General features: G+C 35.6%; 1 protein-coding gene across 1 annotated transcript in view; it reads right to left on the bottom strand.

Annotated features, from left to right (window-relative positions):
- Positions 1-21,630, bottom strand: part of COL21A1 (collagen type XXI alpha 1 chain) — a 109,126-nt gene that overhangs the window by 26,835 nt on the left and 60,661 nt on the right. Inside the window, exons 10-16 of the mRNA XM_054179943.1 lie at positions 17,540-17,593; positions 16,578-16,631; positions 14,160-14,213; positions 13,368-13,421; positions 11,568-11,621; positions 11,436-11,489; positions 8,684-8,737 (exon numbers count right to left, since the gene is read on the bottom strand). Coding sequence (XP_054035918.1) covers positions 8,684-8,737; positions 11,436-11,489; positions 11,568-11,621; positions 13,368-13,421; positions 14,160-14,213; positions 16,578-16,631; positions 17,540-17,593 — 378 coding nt within the window. The remainder of the gene's footprint in view (positions 1-8,683; positions 8,738-11,435; positions 11,490-11,567; positions 11,622-13,367; positions 13,422-14,159; positions 14,214-16,577; positions 16,632-17,539; positions 17,594-21,630) is intronic.

The raw sequence follows: 21,630 nt of genomic DNA, 5'->3' as shown, positions 1-21,630 counted from the left end.
AAAGTTGGTATAGAAACTAGAATCAAATCTTTCCAGAGCACAAAAGGAAAACCACACCTTGACTCACACAGAAATCAGTAAGCCTATATTTAATTACTAAAACCAATTACTACAGCAAAAATTAATTTGCACAGTAAGAGTCAAAGGTTGTTTCTTTAACACCTTAATATTTCCATAATACACTTCTTTATTCTGAATCTTAGTGGATAGCCAATAAGTGTGTCAAAATCCTAAAATCAATTTTTGTAAGCTTGATTTAAGACCAGAATCTCATAAACACTGTGTTCCTACTATTTAATGTGTGATATGTAATCTTAGAACAATGGCTAAGCACACATATATAATATTTTTAAATTACCAATCTGCAAATAAACCCAAACGCTTGCCATAACACACACAGTAACAAAAGTTTCCAATACAACATGTGACTCAGGTGAAAAAAAACATGGCTTTTTATCATTGGGGTTCTTTTTCAGTTTGGCATGCAGGGATCTTGTACATTAGCAGAAACATTAATTACACCTTACAAATGGATTTGAATTCACTCTGACTAAAGATTTAGTTTATTGTTTTATTATGGGTGGGAAGCCACCCTGCACTCAAGCAAGACTTTCCATAGGTTTAATTCACTGTAATTTTAATATGTAAAGATTATAAACATAAAAACACTGCACCAAATTTCCCCAAATTGCTGGCACTCCATCTACTTGAGCAATCAAGACTTGAGTACCAGCTTCTCAGTTGCAGGCTTAAAGTTATTCAACTGGACAGGAACTGTCTCACCACTTCCTGAGTAGAGGTAAACCAACTACAAAACTACCTTTATCACCATCTTTATAGCAAAAATACTGAGTATAAGCAATGGTTCATCTGGACCAGATATTTTCAAAAGGGTTTTTAAGGCTCACAAACACTACAGATCTCTCTTAACTTCGCTATATAATTTTCTTTTTCTACCCTACACAGTATGTGACAATCTATCTTGAACAATTTGCATGCCTGAGTATACTGCACAAAAATAACACAAAGTTATTGCTCATGAAGGACACATGGAAAAAAGCACAAGAGTCCAGTTAGTCTCACAGCCCACCTACCATTTGAACACGAAGATCAAAAAAAGGGACATGCTATAATTTGCTTCTTTTACTCTTTCACATTTTCTGAAAGGGTTTAATCCAACTAACTTCAACTAATCTAAAAATCTAAAGTATCTAATCCAATTAAAAGAAGGGAACTTCAGAAGAAAACTACCCCTCCTACTTGAGACAAGCATTTCACAATAGGAAACATACAAGTTTCCTATCAGAGCAGAACCACAAGACAGAGCAAGACTAAATATGTCTACTATGTGAGGTGAAATTAAAACCATTCTTGATTATTATCAGAGTATAGACTGTAGACTAGATGCTCAGATGCAGCACTGAGTTACAGCTAGATTGCTTCCTTTCTCCACACTTACCACAGCTCTCAAAGAGGATGTAACTCAAACCTTCTGAGGACATAGGTACAAATCTTTGCTACTAAAAAGATTTTAAGTTCTATTAGCATAGATACTAGAAAGAGGTATTTTATATCCTACCTCTGTAATATATGACAGCAAAAAATGAGCATAGACAAATACACAAATAATAAAGCTGGCATTGCTGCAAAATGTTTAAACACAGGGGGAAAAATATATCTTGCGTATTACTTACTTGTAACTCCTCTGCCATTATCCACAAAGGGGATGCTTATACCAAATGGTTGTCAAATGCTTTCTCCTTTGCAAAATACCTTTTTTAATTTTTTTGCTCTTTCTTCCCAATAAACTGCAAAAATTTGTTGTATCATATTTTGGTTAAAAGGTGATGCATATATGACTAAATCAGGCCAAAATAAGGTAATGGTACTACCCAATAGGGTAGCACCCAATAGGGATTGTTGAGTACTTCATCTGTCAATTCATTCAAATTTATAAGCATTTCACTATATATTTATTTGTATGTTTGTGATCCTAGGCATAACATTTCCAAGCAATATACAAAATTAATTTTGTTAAAGATGTAATTTCCAATGTATTACCCTAAATAATGTGAATGAGTTCTTATTTAAATATCACATGTCCAAGAAAGTGAATCTTAATCACTTACAGCATATCCATTTTACACCAGCATAAGTTTCAGGCCCTTGAGTGGATATCCTCTTCACAGGCTGAATTAACCCATTACAGCTGGAAAGTACTGGATCAGCTCAAACTACATTAAATGCTTCATCATAATGCATGATTTACTAATCTTGCAGGGAAAGCAAAGAATTATTAAAGAACTTTAAGCTTTCAGACTCAGATCAGCTACCCAGACAGAGCCAAACTGGATTCACACATGGACTACATGGTTTTAATTCTTGAAGTCAATTCAGCAACCAATTACATTTTAAACTGAGATTTGAGAGTAAAGAATTTTCTGATAAAGAATACAAGATCAGTTTACAGTTCTGTGGATTTCCCCCTTCAACTCCCCAAAAATTTCACTTGATCAAATTCAGTAAAATTTTAGAATGTCTTTTTTTCCTCAATCTAAGCAGTAGCACGTTAGCTAATATACTTTAAATGCATATACACATCATTTGCTCAAAATAACATTAAACAATCAGAATTGCTTCTGATAGTTAAACTGACTTTTCCCTACTCAAACACATTAAAAGCCAAATTGTATAGTTAATACCGACAATCCATCCATGTAAAGGCTCACTGCAATAGTGATGCTAAGAAAATCTAGTTCCTGATGCTCAGAAAAAAAGATAGTGACATTTGTAAGCATGCACATGCTGTGTTCATAACTGACATGAAGGTCTCCAATCCACTAACTGTACAACCATTTAAATAGGAAAACATTTCTGTTTGGTTTTGAGTAGCATTAACACTAGAGGGGATATGTACTGTGTACTGTACACTTTCATATTGCCAAGCTAACTCACTCTTAGTTTCATACCAGATCTCTAGACTCCATCACAGCCAAGCTGAGATCTTCACAGCTGAGGGCTGAAATTCCAGTATGAAGTGAATATGATCATTTCCTCAGTGGGAAAAAACACAGGGGAAACAATGTGTGTCGCACCTCTTACTCTACAGACAGTATAAACTTATGCCAAAGCACTTCATCTGGGAATTAAAGCTTATTTTCCTGTACAGATAACTAATAAGTATAGTATCAAGTTTAAAGACTCTACATGAAAATTTCCCATAAATGCCCAAAATTATATTAGTGCACAGAAGAAATTACACTCTCCAGGAGAGATTGCGGTTTTGTGTATAAACTGGACTAGTTCATTAGAATCACTCATGGAGTACAAAGAAATAAGTACTACCACTAATTTTGTGCTTAGAAAACAGTTACTGCACTCTAACAAAACTGCATCTTCAAGTTTTTGCTGCAGGACAATTCTTTCAGAATCACAGTTTTAACAGATTTTTAAATTTATACAAGTTTCTCAAATTATTAAGAGATGTTTTAAACCATCACAAGCATCTGTTTATGATAATACAGCTCAGCAAGTCAGTAGGGAGATTTTAAATTCATGCAATGTATTGGTCAGAGGTTATTTCCATCATTATGTTTACAAACCAGCTGCAATGAAGGAGGAATACTCATGTGTAACTTCTATCAGCACAGGAATTAGTAAAAGAAATGCCAGTGCAGCACAAACTGCCACTACAGCATAAAAGAATAGAACAAACTACTGTAAGTACTGTTTATAACTACTTATAATACACACCATTCATGTCCATAATAGGCTTAGACCTACAGTTCCTTTTGTGTTTCCTTACATCTTTGAAGGAATGAGATTTATGTTACCTTCACTGATACTGCACCTATGATAGTGTTAAAGAAATGGCATCAAGGTATGCCAATTTGTCTCCACTTGATTTTCCAGAGTTACCAAATTTCAAATGGTACTAACTGGAAAAACAAACAAACAAAACCATACACACACACACACACACACACATCTTTCCTGTCTCTTTAGACAAAATGGAAATAGTTACAATATAATTATAGGAAATTAACATAATTCATGTAATTGCATAGTCTCTGAAGATGAGATTTAAAGATTGGAAACCATGAGGAACAGACAGAAAGTGAGAATCAGATGGGAGAGAGCTGTTAGTTTTACAGCTTAGAAAAGCAGTCATTACCTTCAAAGCTGCATTAGGTCAGTGGGTCCAAGTTTATTACAGCATTTATTGTGGCCCTGCTCCAGAATAAATTCAGTGGGACTATTTCCACTGACTTCAACATCCTTGGATCTCCAACTACGCTATCATGTCCTATATCATTTTTGTCAACTGGGAATTATAGAGCAGCTCAGACTAGTTTGCCTGAAGTTCCAGAAGCCTCTACTTAACTGGGTGTTTTACTGCAACATTCTTATCTTCTTAATAGCAATTAACTCTGCTGAAAATGTAGTAGGAAATTATTCTAATTAAAAAACTTGTCAGCTAGAATGAAGAAGAAAATCCAGGTTGCAAATAAAGTCTGTGAAAAATACATGCACCTAAAATGGACCAAAACATTTTAATTGACATGGAAAACTGCATTCAGTATAAAAAGGCACAAAAAAAAATCACAGCAATCACTGTACAATTAAAGAACAATTACTGAAAGTTGTTAAAGCTGTCATCTCCCCCCTCCTCAAGTGGAAACAAGATTAACATCTGTTGTAGTAGCTCCAGCAATCAGAAAGTGATCTGCAAGACTCTGCCCTGTCTACTACTACAGTTCAGAAATTAGAAGAATAAAGAAACAATTAAAAAAAACTAATTCAACTAACCAAGCCTACTTGTAAAGTAATGATGATGTATGGCATATGCCTACCAAAGTAGAAAACACCCCACCTGAATAACTGCTTCACTTTAGACATAATTGTACGTACAGATCAAAGTCAGAATTTTCAACAAAGAAGGTATTCTTCTGACACACATAAGACATCACTTGCAGAACAAATTTTAGTCATAAATTCCGTTATGATGGTTGTGCTGACACCACTGAAAAGTAGGCCATAAGTGTTTGGAGTTCAGCTGCTACTGTAGAGGGACTTCATACTAGTGGAAAAGCCTGAATTGAAGCTGATCTTTTTGATAAGACTCACACCAACCAGATTACTGAGTCTCTTGATCACCTTTCTCTTAAAGACTGATAAGAAATTATTTCTTCTAATTTTATTACTTATAAAGAGAGAGCTATTCACCATTGGTGCATGCTTTCAGGCAACACAGAACTTGAATGAGTATTTGGTACTCTATGAAATACTGTCACAAATATTAAACACATGCAACACATGATCTTTTGAGCATTGGAAATACAACAAGATTTTTATGCTTCAGCCTAGGGAGAGATTAAAACTATAAATGCAACAATAAGACCAGGGCCATTAAAATATAAAATAAGTAACACTTTCAGAAAGAAGGAGATTTTTCACAAGGCCTGTTGCATACAGCTTTTAAGTTTGTTTCTAAGTGAAGAATTTAATAATTCAGTATACAAATGTAGATAAAAAAATTTAAATGCAAATGGCATCTTATTAACTAAAACTGATACAAACCAACACCACATCAGCATAATGTGCATTAAGCAAAGCATATAACTGTGATCACTGAAAAACACCTTTATGCATATGTGTGGTGTATTTCACTTCCACTTAGCCAGTGGTCATCATGTTTCAGTCAACACTAACAGGGTGTGTTGCTCCTTCTATTTGTGAAATAGGACGATAGGACTGACAAAGCATTCACACATGATCCTGCACTTTCCAATATATTTGTTACCAAAATCACAAATACAGCTGATAAATATGACTACTAACAGCACAAAATGGGAGCTACTTTATTAAAGATGAATAGTAGCTTTCCTCCTAAACAGAATAGCATAGCTCTTCCATTCTACTGTCTGCTGCAAATATTTTGCTTGTGAATTTTACATTCCCTTCAAAGCTTCATTTCAAACAATTATCAAGGTTTTCATTATTCACAGTCTCATCCTGTTCCACAGGTAACTGGGTACTTTTGCTCTTATGTGGTCAGCCTAACTTAACCAAGTTAAATGTATAGGAATCATATTAAAATAACTTTCTGATTCTGTTGTAGAATTGAAGGGGTCTTGCAACACCATAAAATTTGCACATCTCACTTAACCATATTAGGTAATCTTACAGAGGATGCTCCTCTTTACACACCAATCATTCATTTCACATTTTTCACTCAAATGTCATTGTGGTATAGATATTTCTCTCCTCAGTGATTCACAAGAATGTACACATGGTTAGAGAAATAAAAGGGTGCAACTAAAGTGAAATAAAATTTTGTTGCTGCAGGAAAATATATAGGCAAAAGGTCATTTTTTCCAGAATTTCTTCCATTCTCAAAACATTTGCTCATTTCTATATGTCAGTTTATGGAATAGTAGTCAGTGATTATGTGCAACATGTATAAAGCAATACTGAAGAAGGAAGTTAATTAAAACCAGCTACATTTACATTTTCATAAGTAAATGCCATTATTTCATATATTATTTTTATGATGATAGTAGGCTGCCAAGCATTTGTTGCAAGAACAGGACCTCCAAGGAACACTGTCAGTATACAGATAATACAGTTAGTAGTAGTTCTGTGTTTTGTGCCTCAGTTTTTCATAGTTTCCTATGCAAAGAAAGGCAAAAGAAGCAACACTGAATACATGACTCCGTTAACAAGCCACCTTGCCTCCAGGTCTTGCCCTCTAGGGGGTACCACTACAGCAGGAATTGCTCTCATTTGTTCCTATTTCAATTAAACTCAGCCTGGCTATAGATGAAGCAAAATTGTGTCAATTTTGAGTTTGCTTTCCAAATATACAGGCTTCTGTGCTGTATTTAAAAGATTTCTGCTTCACAGTGAATATAACATCTTAAATCTGCACCTTCATTTCTCTTTAAAGCAAAATGATGAGTTTATATGGCTATTTTAAATGTTATATTGTGAGGTGGTTTATGTTCATTTTAAACCAAAATGCATTTCTTTACTAGTTATAGGTCAGATTTAACCAAATGTATGAAATCAGAAAGAGAGCTGCTGAAGTATTAAATGTCTCTCTGGGTCATAAAGGCCATCTTCTTCCAATTTATTTTTACTAATTTAAAAAAAAAACCCCAAATATTAAAAAAAATCACAGCAACTAACTTTTTTCCTAAAAATCAAGAAACAAAACAAGGCTAGGGACAATAACTGAAGTCTTGTTATTATCTCAAGACATTCGTTACAGTGTACTAATTAACAGCATACAATAACTCTACACTTCTTTTTAGGTTTTTAATTAACATTCACTTTCAATCTTCCTTACATCTGAAGAGATTATAAACTGTAAAAGGTTAATACATCTCACAGTTGTGAGGAATTATTTGTGTTCTTCACTTAAGCCAGCCAAGTGGGAAGAAAGTCTCTTAGGAATGGTTGCCCAGTGTTTTGCAGTCTAGTCAACAGTTTATGATGTTTTGGTAAACATAAATTAAAATGAAAGAGCATGAGAAGTTTTCCTCTGGGAATGTTATTTCCATCTCCAAATTATCAAAATTCTCCACCAGATTTCAGTACCATGTACCATGTTCTGGCTCTTACTAGGTTCAATACTACAAAACTGTATCTATTTGTCTCATGATTCAAAATCTGTTTCAGAATGTAATTTGTCTGGAAGGCAGTGTTCCATCAATCGAGTGCCATTTTCTGCTCCTGGCCTGCAGAAGAATTACTGATGGTTTGAAGGCAGCTGGCTCTCTCTTGGCTGGTGGCTTTCTTGGTTTTCTCCACTTCCAAGCAAACGTTGGTGGCCTTAAGGAGCCAAGGAAGGAAACAAGGAGGACAAAGCCTAGCTATAACATATAAAGAGGAGGGAAAATGCACTGCCCTGAGGAGTTGCACAAACACCAGAAGAGAAACAATGTAATTGGAAACACATGGAACAACAATGCAGCAGCATGTTCCCCAGATAAGCAAGACCAGAGATACAGGTAACATGGACTAGGATGCAATCCCAATAAAACCAGATAAAGGAGAGGGGACGTAGACAGTGGGAAAATAAGAAGTGCAAATAACATGGAGGTTGTAACAAGATGGGGGTTTGTCTCTTCTCCCTCATATCAGGTAACAGAACAAGAGGAAATGGCCCGAGATTGTGCCAGGGGAGGTTCAGATTGGATAGTAGGAAAAATTTCTTTACTGAAAGAGCGATCAGATGTTGGAACAGGTTACCCAGGGAAATGGTGGAGTCACCATCCCTGGAGGTGCTCAAGAACCATGTAGACATGGCACTTTGGTTTAATGGGCACAGTGGTGTTAGGTCACTGGTTGGACTTGATGATCTTAGAGGACTTTTCCAACCAAAACAATTCTGAGTCTATATCTAGCCATAACATTCCATCAAAAAGAAAAAAGCTAATAACAAGACAATTCTGTAACATATATGCAAGTTGGTATGTAAAAGCAACACAGTTCAGAAGGTATCTTAGAATTTAAAGGCTTGGGTATTTATTTTACTAAATCCAAACTTAAAGGCAAATACCAGAAAATGAAAAAGCATTTTTACAAAACCATGTATTTCAACCAATTCAAATCAACATGGATAAAACAGGAAGTATAATATTTGTTAACTTAAAAATGTGTCAGTTTAATCACTTACAGGCTCTCCCCGATGTCCTTCTGGGCCTGGAGATCCAGGCTGTCCGACCTCTCCCTTTACAGTAAAATAGACTGTTAAATAAGATATTTAAAAAACCAGCCAAACAAACAACTTTCCTTTATACAATAAACCCCCAATTATTTCAAATAGTAAATGACTCTTTTTAATATAATTGAAAAGTAAAACCAATACACATGATCAAGGCTTCATCAAACAAACATCTCTCTCTTAAAAAGTTTCAAAGGCATTAAGAAGTGTTGTTAGTCTGATATTCCTTTATGCTGCATTCAGTTGTCAAACAGCTCACAAAAACATATGAGAGTGAGACAACTGTGGTTTGAATCAGAACAGCAATTACCGGTTGACAAAGTGCATAAACCAAAAATAAATTGCTACTGTCTAACTCTTAGTACAATAATAGTCTGAAAACCATTTCAAAGCACTCCAGAATACAGCAGCACTAGATAGGATCAAATCTTTAAGTTCTTGCTCAAAATATGTATGATAGCAAAATTAGTCTGAAAATTTGAAGAGTAATTCCAGAAATAAAAGCTTATAAATCAAAATGAAATATCAACTAATATATATCTAAAATATTCTGGTAATAATCAACTTCAAATTACAAAAACTAGACTTGAAGTAACAGTGGGTAGCATCTGGGTTTCAATCCATGATTTTTTTCCCACATTCTTTCCTGGAATGACTAATTGTAAGGAAAAAAAACAAAAGCTCCAGTAGAAATTTCCTTCAAAGACAGCCTGTTTGTTACTGCTCTAAATTTAATTACAGGCCCAGAATGAAGCAACATTTTATAGCAAGCAGATGTTTAAGTGAAGCTGACGGAATGTTTGAATGAAAGATATGACTTCTGTTAAATATTATAAAATGAATAAAAATTCAGTACATCACATTTTTGTACTGCAATTATTAAATTAAGAAAATAATCAAGAAAATGTCTTTCAGTTTAAATGTACACAGGTTCACACAACAAATATACTGAATTATCTGTATATAGTTTACAAGGACAGAACCAGATCAAAATACTCTCTAAGTTCATGTTCTGTCAACATAATACTTCACTCTGAAATGCCACCAGTGGCAGTTAAGAACCATGATTATTACCTCTCCATGTTTCCAAATTCTACAGAGGAAAAAAATCTAGTACCTAATTTCTTTTCCCTACTTTCTGTAGTACCAGAAAATTAATTTCTCCACCAATTTAGCAGAGATACCTGTGTATATGTCTGTTTTTATATATATATATATATATTTATTTATTAAAAAGGAAGGATTAATTGGAGATAAAATTTGTAGGCAAATAATCTTCATAGTCAATAGAAGTCAGCCAGCCAGCAGGAGCTCAGCTTCATTGCCCAAACATAGACATTTGGTCATTTGTGATACTCAAGGGTGTCTTGTCTAGGTTCCTTACTCCCACTCCAAAAAGGCACTGGCTTTCCTAGGACTTATGTCATATTTGCCAGCTCCCTTAGGATGCTTTGGACACTAATGAATCTCAGATACACCAGATACTTTCATGTAGGCAATTAAACCGGTAGCCACAAGTCTGCCACCTCTGAGCTGAATTGCTCTCCAGACTCCATTAGCATAATTAGTTAGACCACCACTGTTTTTAATGGCAACATGAGTGACTACAACATGCACAGACACAAACATAGCTGAATGTCTTAAGAATGTCTGTTATATTGTCATTGTCTGACACTTTTGGAAGTCTGACACTTTTGGAAGTGTCAGAGGTACATGCTCTTGTAGAGACATGTTAATAATGACCATTTGTAGGCAGGTATCAATGATATCTGAAGATCAAAATGAAACAAATGTAAGAGTATTTAAACCTAGTAACAAGTACAGGAAAGTGCCTCAGGATTGAAGAAATAATCTGCTGTTGGTTGCTGAAGTTAACTTCAGCAAAATGAGCAGTAAGAAATTTTTTCCCCATAACTAAGACTTAAAACTTCTTTTTCTAACGTATTTTAAGAGCATAAACTTAACAGCAGTTTTAAAAATGGAGTTATTCCGTTACCTTTTAGCACAGTTGCATTGGGCCTTCCAAAGAGAACAAATAAAATAGGAAATACTGAGTTTACCTATCATAGAAGTTAAATTTTATATGTACTTTTTAAAGACTGTTAGCTTTGAAGTATTCTCCTAATACATTTTTGAATCTCAGGATGCTTAGTTACATACTGAAGTTGGGCAATTTTTGAGTAACAGCACTGTAGTGTTGTGATAACCACCTCCTTTAACCTCAAATTAAAGCTGCCTACATGTCTTTTTCTACTTGAAAGTTGCCTAGAGATACATTAGGGATACAAGATCCCATTACAGTGAATAGAGGCATGATTCAGCTACCTAATCACAAATGCCTGCTGCTATTTGAGGTGCTCTATGGAAACCAAGGCTTACAGATCATACAAGCAGGTTGTCACCTACAAGAGACCTGTGTCCTTCTGAAATGGCACTTGCAGATCACCTGGGGTACCCAAAACCAGCAAATGGCACTGCAAACTTATGAGTGATCTCACAGAAGTTACAGCAGTTAACATTCAGCAGATGAGTGGGTTGGCTTATTTGCTCACAAATCAACTGAAATCAACAAACTCTGACTACTGACTGCAGTATTATTATTTTAATTTCTCTGTAATTCCCCATAGAATAAACTGGGTACATTTAGACCAATGGCAATGCTTTTGAAGACTTTGGCAAGATATTTATATATATTTGTACATACCTTGAAACCAGGAGTTCCTGGCAATCCATCCTTCCCACTTCTGCCAGGGTCTCCCTGTGGAAAGGGTTAACAGTCATCTGTTGGTCAATTAGCAAGTAAAAGATAAAGGCAAATTGTTTTCATGAAACTTACGGATCGCCCAGGCATTCCTGGAAACCCCGGATCACCTTTTTCTCCTTTTGAGCCCTAGGAAATACAGCAAATGAAAAGTTATGCTCAACATTTATCGCACAAATTCAGTATATTTAATCTGTAATTCATGTAGGTTACGTCTTGGAAAATTATCTGTTTCTTTCTTAACAGAAATCAATTAACAACTAGCCTCTATTACAGAAACATAAATATGCCCCAAAGTACAGAGATGTGAACACAGACCCTCTTTCAAACTGCTTAAAACTCTAGAACAATAAACACATGAAGAAAATATAAGGACCGGTGAAAATTAACTGTTAACATTGGATGAACAAAATATGTTACCTAAAATATAAATATTTACATACAAGCATACCCTGCTTTGTATGAATTACAGATTAAAACAACATCTCTCTTGCAGGCTACTATCAGTCTCACTCCATGCATGTGCTCCTCTCCTCCTTCCCCTTAGTCCTCTCCTTCTCTCCCATTCAGTTATACACTTCATGTACTGTAAAAAGTAATAAAATTACCACACATATGCCATATAAAAGGCATAGACATATTTTCAGAAAATATAGTCATAAGTGTTTTGTATTATCCTAAAATGAATTACATTAATCCATGAACAGAAGGATGAAGAGACTGCTCAAAATATTCAACTAAGCTGAGCATGAGTTTAAGGTTACTCTCCAAGTATATTCAGTAACTTCAGTGGAAATTTTTCTGAGTTAGGACTGCAGAATTAAATTCCCTGCAAATTAACCTAGTATAAAAATATAAATTATATTGGACTGGGTGAACATGCCCAGACACTGTCAATTCCAGCCGAGTTTGGGGTGTCATGTTTTAGGCTTTGTCTTTGTATATTATCAAAATCTATTTCAGCTGTGTCCTTGTTTGAGTCAGAACAGAACAAATTCAGCAACTTCACTTTTCAGCTAAGTCTTTTCAAAGTAACTGCACTTTCTGCAGTTAACAGTGTGGTTTTGCTGATGCTGTCTGCATCTAGAAATGATGAAGCTTGATGTTTATAGTTATTACCAAGGGCTGGTATGGAGGCCAAGGTCACTGCTAAATCTTGAGTACTACTCTAGGGGTGCAGATTAAAATGCTACATCTGCAGGGAGGAGCAGACAGTTCAGGTGACCCTAAACTGTCCATATATATCATATTCAGTATAAAGCTGAGGGATCCCAAGGATAAAACTCTCTTCTTCAATGTCTACCATCCAAGAATGAACTCTCTCCATTCTGCCTGCAATCCCAATCCATGCATTCCTGAATCCAGTTCCAGAATCCATCTGCTGAAACTGGTTCCTGTGTGCTGCTGAGTCCTGTCTGGGATTTCTGCCACAGTATCAGTGGTGATGGTGGTGAAATTGCCATCGAGGGGGGGGGTGGGTTTGATATTGGTCTTGTGTATTTCTATATATTTTATTTTATTGTAATTATTTTCATTAAAGTAGTTTTAGTTTTCTGGTTCTTAAGTGCCTCTCCTTTATTCCCCTTTTTTTTCCCTTTGGGAAGGGACAGTGGCTAATAGAGAGCATCTGTCATTCATTTAGGAGCCAGCCCTTGACAAGTTGGCAATAAATTAAATAAATTTTCCCCAAGATGAATCTGTTTTGCCTACAACAGTGAATGGTAGGTGATCTCCCTTGTCCTTATATGGACCTACAAGCTTTTCCACCTTTTCAGGAGGGGGAATCAGAAAATGGCTGGGGGGACATTCAGGCAGTCAGGCAAGGTCAACCCACCACAGATAACAATACAATTTTATGATTATAAATTTACTTGCCTTTTTCCCATATACTCCTGGCACTCCTTGATCTCCTTTAGGACCCCTTTCTCCCTAGACATAAGTTAATTTTTAAAAACAGAAGTAGTTACATACATGTATAGCAGACAAAGAGTTCTATCTGATGTAAAAACATATGCTCAAGGCAGTAACAGCAAATCTTAAACTTTCCAAGCCCAGAATGTCCAGCACTGCTGGGGAGAAAATCTGCAGCTCCCAGGCTTAATTCCCCTATTTTTAATGGAAGGCACTTTGAATTTCAATACAGACAGAAACTTAAGAGAAAATTCAGCACTTTGAAAAGTGCTGCACTCTTCTAAAGACATTATATGAAAAGTTTAACACACAAATTTGGAAAAAGTAAGAAGTAAATTCAGTTGAGTACTAACACAGAAGAGGAAAAGATACAGATAGTGTTTGGGAGAATATACACATGAAATAAACTCCTGGGGTTAGACCAGAATTATCCTTCAAAATGCAGTCACTCTGAATTAATTAATTCAGGAAAATTACATAATTTTATGAAGAAGGTGTTAAGTAGCAGTAAAATCAAAGTTCAAAACAATTTATATATAACCTCACAGAACCCCAAACCCAAAACACCAGGCAGTTTCCATTGCTTGATGAAATTTCATGGCATGTACCTTCCTTCAGTTTCAACTTCATATGTATTGATTTTATGCGGTTCACCAAATGCAGTGACAAAATAGTGTATACAAACTCATTTTTCCTTTAAATTAAACTTTAAGCTGAAATCCATTAATATTGTAACAGGAAATATTTAACTTCAACCTTTGGTGCTGGCATCCCATGTAATCCAGGAAAACCAGGTAGTCCATTGTCACCCTAAAAGAGAAACATATTTTAAATCCTTTTATCTAAAACAACAGAAATATAGTTTAACATTTATAGACTCAATGCCAATAAGTAGTGGAAAGATGTTACATTTCACCATATCAATTAAGTGTTATTGCTATGCTGACTGATAAGAGTTTGTTGATCTTTAAGATCCAATACATAAAAAAGAAGATCTTAAAAATCACTGTATTCTTCAAATAAAATTTACTCTAATCTCTCAATAAGGCTGATAGAGGTTCAAAAGTAGCAATTTAGCTTTGATAAGCAATAAAAGCTTTGCAAACACCTTAAAAAAATCTCTGTAGAAACTGTGATAATCCTACCATTCACTCCTAATTCCAAAAGAATAGGGAAACCCCCCAAATCCAGGATAGTTTTGCTACTACATCTTACTGAAAATATCAAAGACCTGCTGACCATATCAAATTTCTTACCAGCTTGTTCTGGATGACTGAAGTATTAAAAAGTATGGTATTAAGTACTGTCTCTAAAAAATAAACAAAATGAGCCCACAATATACTGATAAAACAACTTTGATAAGTAAGTTCTAATTTCAGTGGAAGAAAGAATCCACTTTGGTAAGAGCAGTGGAAAACACAAGACAGTACATCTGTTCTTTTTATTGTCCTCATAGGTGTCAGGTATCAGGAATTCCAAAAGTTTTGCTATTGGTACTGAAGATACTTATCTGACAATTTGTCTGCAAGCTTCCTAGAGCAATTGCAAGAAAAAGATAAATAATCATTTGGTACTACCTGACTTGAAACAATAAAATCAAGCTTAGTTGCCTGCTTCAGCACACAGGATCTACTTCACTCAGGATGAAGAGCCAGTCACCATTGTGGGTTTGGACAACAACAATGTTTTCTCTATATCAAACCTTATATTGAGCAATATATTTCAATTTGTTTAATATACTTCAGTCATAAAGGAGGAATAGTTAATTATGCTCTGGAAGTTGCGTGTTAATGTTCCAAGTTCTAAGATGAAGGGAAAATGAACACGTCTCAGTGGTATTTATCAAAGCCATTCATGCCTAAGGAGTTTGGAGAGGTCTATCACATATTCACAGAAGACAGGAACATGACTGCAGGCTAATGCTATCAGAACATCTCTACTAAAAAGGCAATGGAATAGAGTTAAAAATAAATCATCAAAGCTTATAAAATAAATGCTTAATGCATGTATTGCTTCTTAATGAAACAGAATGCAGTCTTGCCTTCTGTTCAGAAGTAGTGATTCAATTATTGGATAAACTAAAACATTTGGCAGTGGAAACAGTTTTAAATCAGTTGCTACAGAAACCTTACAAGTAACAGAATGAAATTAAGACATGAAAATTGGGCTGAATCACCGGGAAAAAAATTCTAATGGCAAGATCTACTTTATAATGGAAGAAGTTTTCTAAAACAGTGGTGGAAGCCCTATTTCTTGGCAGAGTTTAAACAAGGCTGGACTGAACATTAGGAAATATTCTATCTGTTACAACCCTGCACTGCCAAGAGTAGAGAATTTTTCATCATCAGTATTGCACTTTTCACACATGGCCCTTCTGCACTGACTGATCAATTAGATTAAATTTAAGATCGCTAAGCACAGAAAAGATAAGCACATTTTTCACCTCTAATGCATTTGAGAAATCTGCTAAACTAAAAGCAAAATAAGATTTTATCACAATGAACTTAGAACTTTTCTAAACATAGGGCAAAAGTGAGAGAGAAGATACATAAATATCTGTGCTCACAGATACTTACATATCAATGAGATCGGCCAATTACTAAAGGCTGGTTTATTCAATGTGCATACAGGCGATGCAGATCTAAGTTTATCCTGATTACCAGATGGGAGTTATACATAAGCTTCCATGTTTGTCTGCAGCTCCAAACTACTGGCTACACCTCAGCTAGATTTTTTTTTCCCCAAATATGCTTTGGTTTCAATTAGTCAGTGTTTGCTTATTAAAAGTGGCATCCAAAACATTCCTACCTGGCTTATCTGCATGTTCAATAAAGAGAAAAAAGGTGAAAAGGGGTAGAAAGAAACCATTCCAACAGATATCGATATTGTGTTCCCAGGTAAACTTATTTAAATATGCTTTCTAAATAGTCAGTGCAATAAAAGTGTTACTAGCAGTGCTAAAGCCTATATAAACTTTATTAAATACAGCAGACCAGATTCAGAATTGAAGTTACATTCTAAACTTAGGATTCTTACTCCTTCTTTATTATCTTTTAGTAAACAATTCTCACAGAAGCCTCATGTGAAAATATTGATACTATGAACTGTACTAACAAAAATTATAAATGTTAAGAGTAAAATCTTGTTATCTACTACCTTTTTTTTTTTCCTTACCTTAGCTCCATCTTTCCCTGGCTCTCCCTTGATACCTGGTAAGCCAGGAGGTCCCTAAAAGAGGAAAAATTAAAACCACCTCAAATACTAATAAAGTCTGATACAAAAGGAAACAGAGAAATGTAATATAGTATGACCTGGGGACTGTTGTATCAACTAGCAGATCACATTTGTTAACTGAATACAAAAGCAGATCCAAACATGAAATGTATAGACATGTACAAATATGACACACTATTGTAACACATGACTGGGGAACATCACAACAATTCTTCTCTTCTAACTGAGTACTAACCCAGGAGAAAAGGACATAACACAGCCTCTACCAGTCCAGAGATGTCCCCTTTCTCTCAAATGTCTGTCAGATAGCCTTCATATATGCCATGATGAATGCTTGTTCTTGGTCCCAGCATGCTGTCAGATATTTAATTCAATGAATTAAATTAGTCCCTGACTATCTGGCCTGACAAGGATAATGCCACAAGTAAAATACAGCACTAGTTTCCATTAACTGTCCCAGTAAGGGTTACTAAATCAATACAACGAAATAACAAAATTAATTCTCCATCAGCCTGGGCTTTATCTGAAATGATCTTTTGAGTGATCACCATGACAAGACTTAGATTACTGTTACTAATTCATAAAAAAAGAAACGTAAGGAAATACTGCTTGGCTTCTGGATCAGGATGAAAATGTCTATAGCCCCAGCCAAATTCTGCTCCTGCAGGCCTTACTTAGCAATGATTAGATTTACAATCTAATTGCCAGCCTGCCTACAAATCTCAAAGCCACATGAGTTCCAAAGCAATTCACCCATGGTTGGCCCCTGCCTTCACACCATCCCTTGAGCTCTTTTTATTCCCCATACCTTAGCCTTCAGTAACAAGCAATGGATATTGGGAAAAAAAGATGGTGAGATTTGTCTAAAATTTTCAAATTCTGGAAAGGAAACAGAAACTTACTTGAACCCCTGGAGATCCTGGGATACCTGGAGTTCCTGCTGATCCCTGATATCCCTAAAGAAAAGAAACCAAGATTGTGACCTTTTATAATTGACAGTTACACATTTCCAAACACCTGTTTAAGTAAAGAAGAGTCCTCCTGGTTTCTAGAGAACTGTTGCCACAACCCTGTCAGTTCAGGTCACGAATTTTAGTAACTGAGATAGACCTGAGATTTAGATTTCAGCTTTCAGAAGCTTTCATCTCTGCATCTGATTTTTTGCAGACTCCAGACTTTTTGCTAAAATCTATTCTTTTAGAACTGTTATGTGAAAACGCAACAAACATTGTCCATTCCAATGGACAAAATGAGCTACAAAGAGGTATCTTTGTTTGGTTGTTTTTTGGAGAAAACATACAAAACAGGAACAGAAATTGTCCTGCAAAACTCTGGGGTTATTTGGCTCAGACACTTCAACAGGCAGACTAAACGAAATTTGGAAAGTCCAAATAAATGGACTACCCAACTGCAAATACTCAGAATCTGATCTTGGTAAAAATGAATAATCCTATTTTTAAATGAGTTTCAGTCTTAAAATCTTAATACAAAATTTAATGGGGAGATTTCAACACTGGTGAAAAAGAGCTAACAAAACCTTTTCAATACATGAAAGGTAATTTGTATGCCTGATTTCTTCTTTAAATCAGTCAGAGTTTCCTGGGAATAAAAAACAGAGCTCAAATTATTTGCTGGGTTAGCTACAAAAGTACCCTCTTCCCAAAAGCCATTTGAGCAGATGCCCGAAGAGACAGCTGGTAATGTTTAGTATAGAAGTAAACAGAATTCTAGGTCTCTGTCATACATGGATCCTTTAGCAAGCATTTCACTTTCAGTGCTCAAGGTAGTTCTAGAAAAATCATCTTTAACTGTAAAAGGTACAGCATTCCCAGATTGCTTAAATTCTCTCCTGGGTGCCTGAAACAGTTCAGCAAGCAAAAATATTGCCTTTAAAAGTTTACCCTTTCATTTCTCCTCAAAAAAACCCAAAACAAACCAACCAACCAACCAAACAAACAAACAAAAACACACCAAAAAGTTTGCTTCACTTCCTTTAGATACAATTCTATATAAATAAAACTTTATTTTTTTAATATCTCTGAAATGCAATTTCCCTTCCTTTCCCTTCTGAGCCAGAAAAGAAGTAGAGGAGGAAAGTTTCCTGACTGAACTGAATTTCAAAATTCACAATATGAATGGAGGATGGCAAGAAAGGGTTCAGAAAGCTGTATCTTGCAATGTCATTTTGAAGCAAACCAAACACGTTGTCAGCGTGTTCGTTTAATGGAGAGCTGGAACAGAAGATTAAAAAGTCACAAAAGTAAGAAACATTGTGTGGCACAAGTAAGGTAGCAGTTGCTTGGACAAGTTAAAAAAGCTTTCTGTAAATTATGAAAACTGACTTTCACAGAAACTCCCTTGGCAGTACCGAATCTGTATGTTAACACCTACAATTTTTCTTTGTACTTAAGCCAGCTCAAGTCCTATTTCCCTAACATCAAAGCCTGCAGTAGGAGTATATATGTGATGGACATACAGAGGCTGCAAAAGCAGCTGTGCTGTAGCTACCATTTTACGTAAAAGGAAGAGAAGCAAAACTTCCCTTCTCAATTTACACAGACACTTTCACTGCCAAAACAGGTGAAAGCACTAAATTTGTTACTAAAAAAAAAAAAAGACTATTTTTATGATTCTGACTTGATTTTCTCTCGTGAGCTTTACAGAATACACACAAATTGTGCAAAAAGTATTATGCTAACCCTGAATGTGATACTCAGTTTTGAATCCAGCTGCCTTTTGTCACTTCCTAGACATTCACTGAGTGGTAGAAGATAGTGGTACAAAATACTTGGAAGACATTAATCCATTTGAAGCAGAGACAATATCTTAGAGCATAATAATCCCATACCTCTTAGTTAGCATCTGTTAACAAATGCATTAATTTAAACACCCAGTGTCTCTGCACACATGAAACACTAAAGCCAGGTGTCTTAAACTGAATCCCACCTACCAACATTGTCAGTCACCACTACTCCACAGAACCTGGTTTGTATTCTCATTCACTATTTTACACCAGTGCCACTTAAATGACGATTAAGCAAAATCTCCCACTCAATTTGTTGTGGGTGACGATGTAAGCATTGATAAATCTCCAGTGCCTGAAAATCTGCAAAGGCAAAGTGATAAACAGCAAGACAGTGAGGTGTTCAGTATTGTACCAGATGGCTGGGTATTTTAAAAAGTCACTGATAAAATGTAACTTTGTCATTTAAAGAAAACAGCAATAATTTACAAATGATTCTAAGGGGGAAATTTTAACAGACTTCTTAGGCCAAATAACTTACATAAAGGACACTGACAAATTAGCAATACTGTTGTTGTCTTTGATTTAAGAGCCTTGCTGGAAAAAGAATGTTAGTTTACCTGTAAGGGAAAAAACCTGAGCAAATAGGACATACGACAAGTATTAATTCTAAGGAATTTTTAGGTGCTACAACAGAGTAAACCTCAGAAGTTTATCTTCAATGCACTTGCATGCCTAAAGGACAAGAATTCAGACAGTATTCACAGGTGTGTCACATTAGACAAATACAAAATAATAAAAATAGAGGATGTACTTAAAAGGCAGTAACAACTGCACTGCACACTTCCTTACCAAAAAGCTTTCAGAAACACTGAACAACATAAATGACAAAGGCATGACCAACAGGACTATTTGGGAAAGACAGTTTGTCTAGGAAATAGCCAAGGATGAACACTAACAGTGTAAAGATGTTTAAGGAATGCAAACACGAAGTAAATAGCACTATTTAGGGTGATGTAACTAAGCATAATGAAATTAAAGTGAAAAAAGAAAAATTTAACTTGGTGGTAGAAAAACATCCTGACTGGAATTCTCTTGCAGACAATCTTTTGTACACTTAAAGCACAATTATTTAAAGCCTTAGAAGTGCTCAAACTCTTTTTCATTAAATGCATTCTATCTTAAAGTTCAGAAATTCTACACCAAATTTGCAGTCATGCTATGACTTTCTGCCTCACTGACATTATCAGTAACTAAAATCTTGTCAGGCAACAGAAATATTAGACAGTATTTAAAGTGTTTAAATTAAGTGCTTTAGCCTTTCTCTGAGAAGTTGTTTGCCATCTAATGTTTTTGCCTCAGGTCCTCCCTTGTCCTTTTCTCAAGGAGGTTTTTTCCACCTTGACCCCAACCAATTTTCTGTAACACCTCACTATGTCTGTACTATGTCATTCACCTATTGTTCCTCTTTTTCCTGCCCCCTTGGACATGCGGATCAGTCAGCAGGTCTTCTCCAGAAGGACTTTTTCGGAGCTCACGCCTTACTCCTTTCTCTGAGACTTTCTTAAGCAAACAGCTCAAGAACTCAGAACAAGTGTCATCTCTTCTCTCCTCTCTCTGTTAAACAATGCAGCCCTGTGGAAGGATTTCTTATGACATCTGTTTCTGCAGGCTACCAGAACTGTCTCTGGAATGAAAGTCTCACTGTCTACGCATACCAAAACATGAAAATAAAGGGCAGATCCAGTATTTCCTGTACAGTCTGCTTTAGGTGAACCTGCTTCAGCAGGAGGGTTGGACTAGATGATCTCCAGCGTTCTTTTCCAACCCCTACTATTCTGTGATTAGATCACAAAGCTACCCAAAGTAGTAGGTCTCAGTGAAGCCATTACATGACGGTATTAGACAGACTGGAGCAAACGTATTTCCTCTAAGAGTAACAAGTTCACAGTGTTACTGAAGAATATGTGTTTTTCTGGAGGTGGGAGCAGCATTTTACAGCTGAATTATCAACTGTGTTTCCGGAAAGTTTCCCGAGAAAAGAAATTGCAGAGTTTATATCAACTTAAATCCCCAGGCAAACCATCCAAAAGCACAAGTAAGCCTAAGCGCACATGAAACTATTACCAATTTTTATTACAAAAGCACCATTGAAAAAGCTGGCCATTGCCATTGTGCCTTTAGCTGGTCACTAAATATTAAACTAGGAAGTATTGCTGCAATAATGTTCAATTGCTTTATGAAAAGAAA

The sequence above is a fragment of the Dryobates pubescens genome, chromosome 3, assembly GCF_014839835.1.
Source record: "Dryobates pubescens isolate bDryPub1 chromosome 3, bDryPub1.pri, whole genome shotgun sequence".
In the NCBI taxonomy this organism is placed as follows: domain Eukaryota; kingdom Metazoa; phylum Chordata; class Aves; order Piciformes; family Picidae; genus Dryobates; species Dryobates pubescens.
Note: the sequence above shows the minus strand (reverse complement) of the source record. Positions and strands in the feature narration are given on the sequence as shown.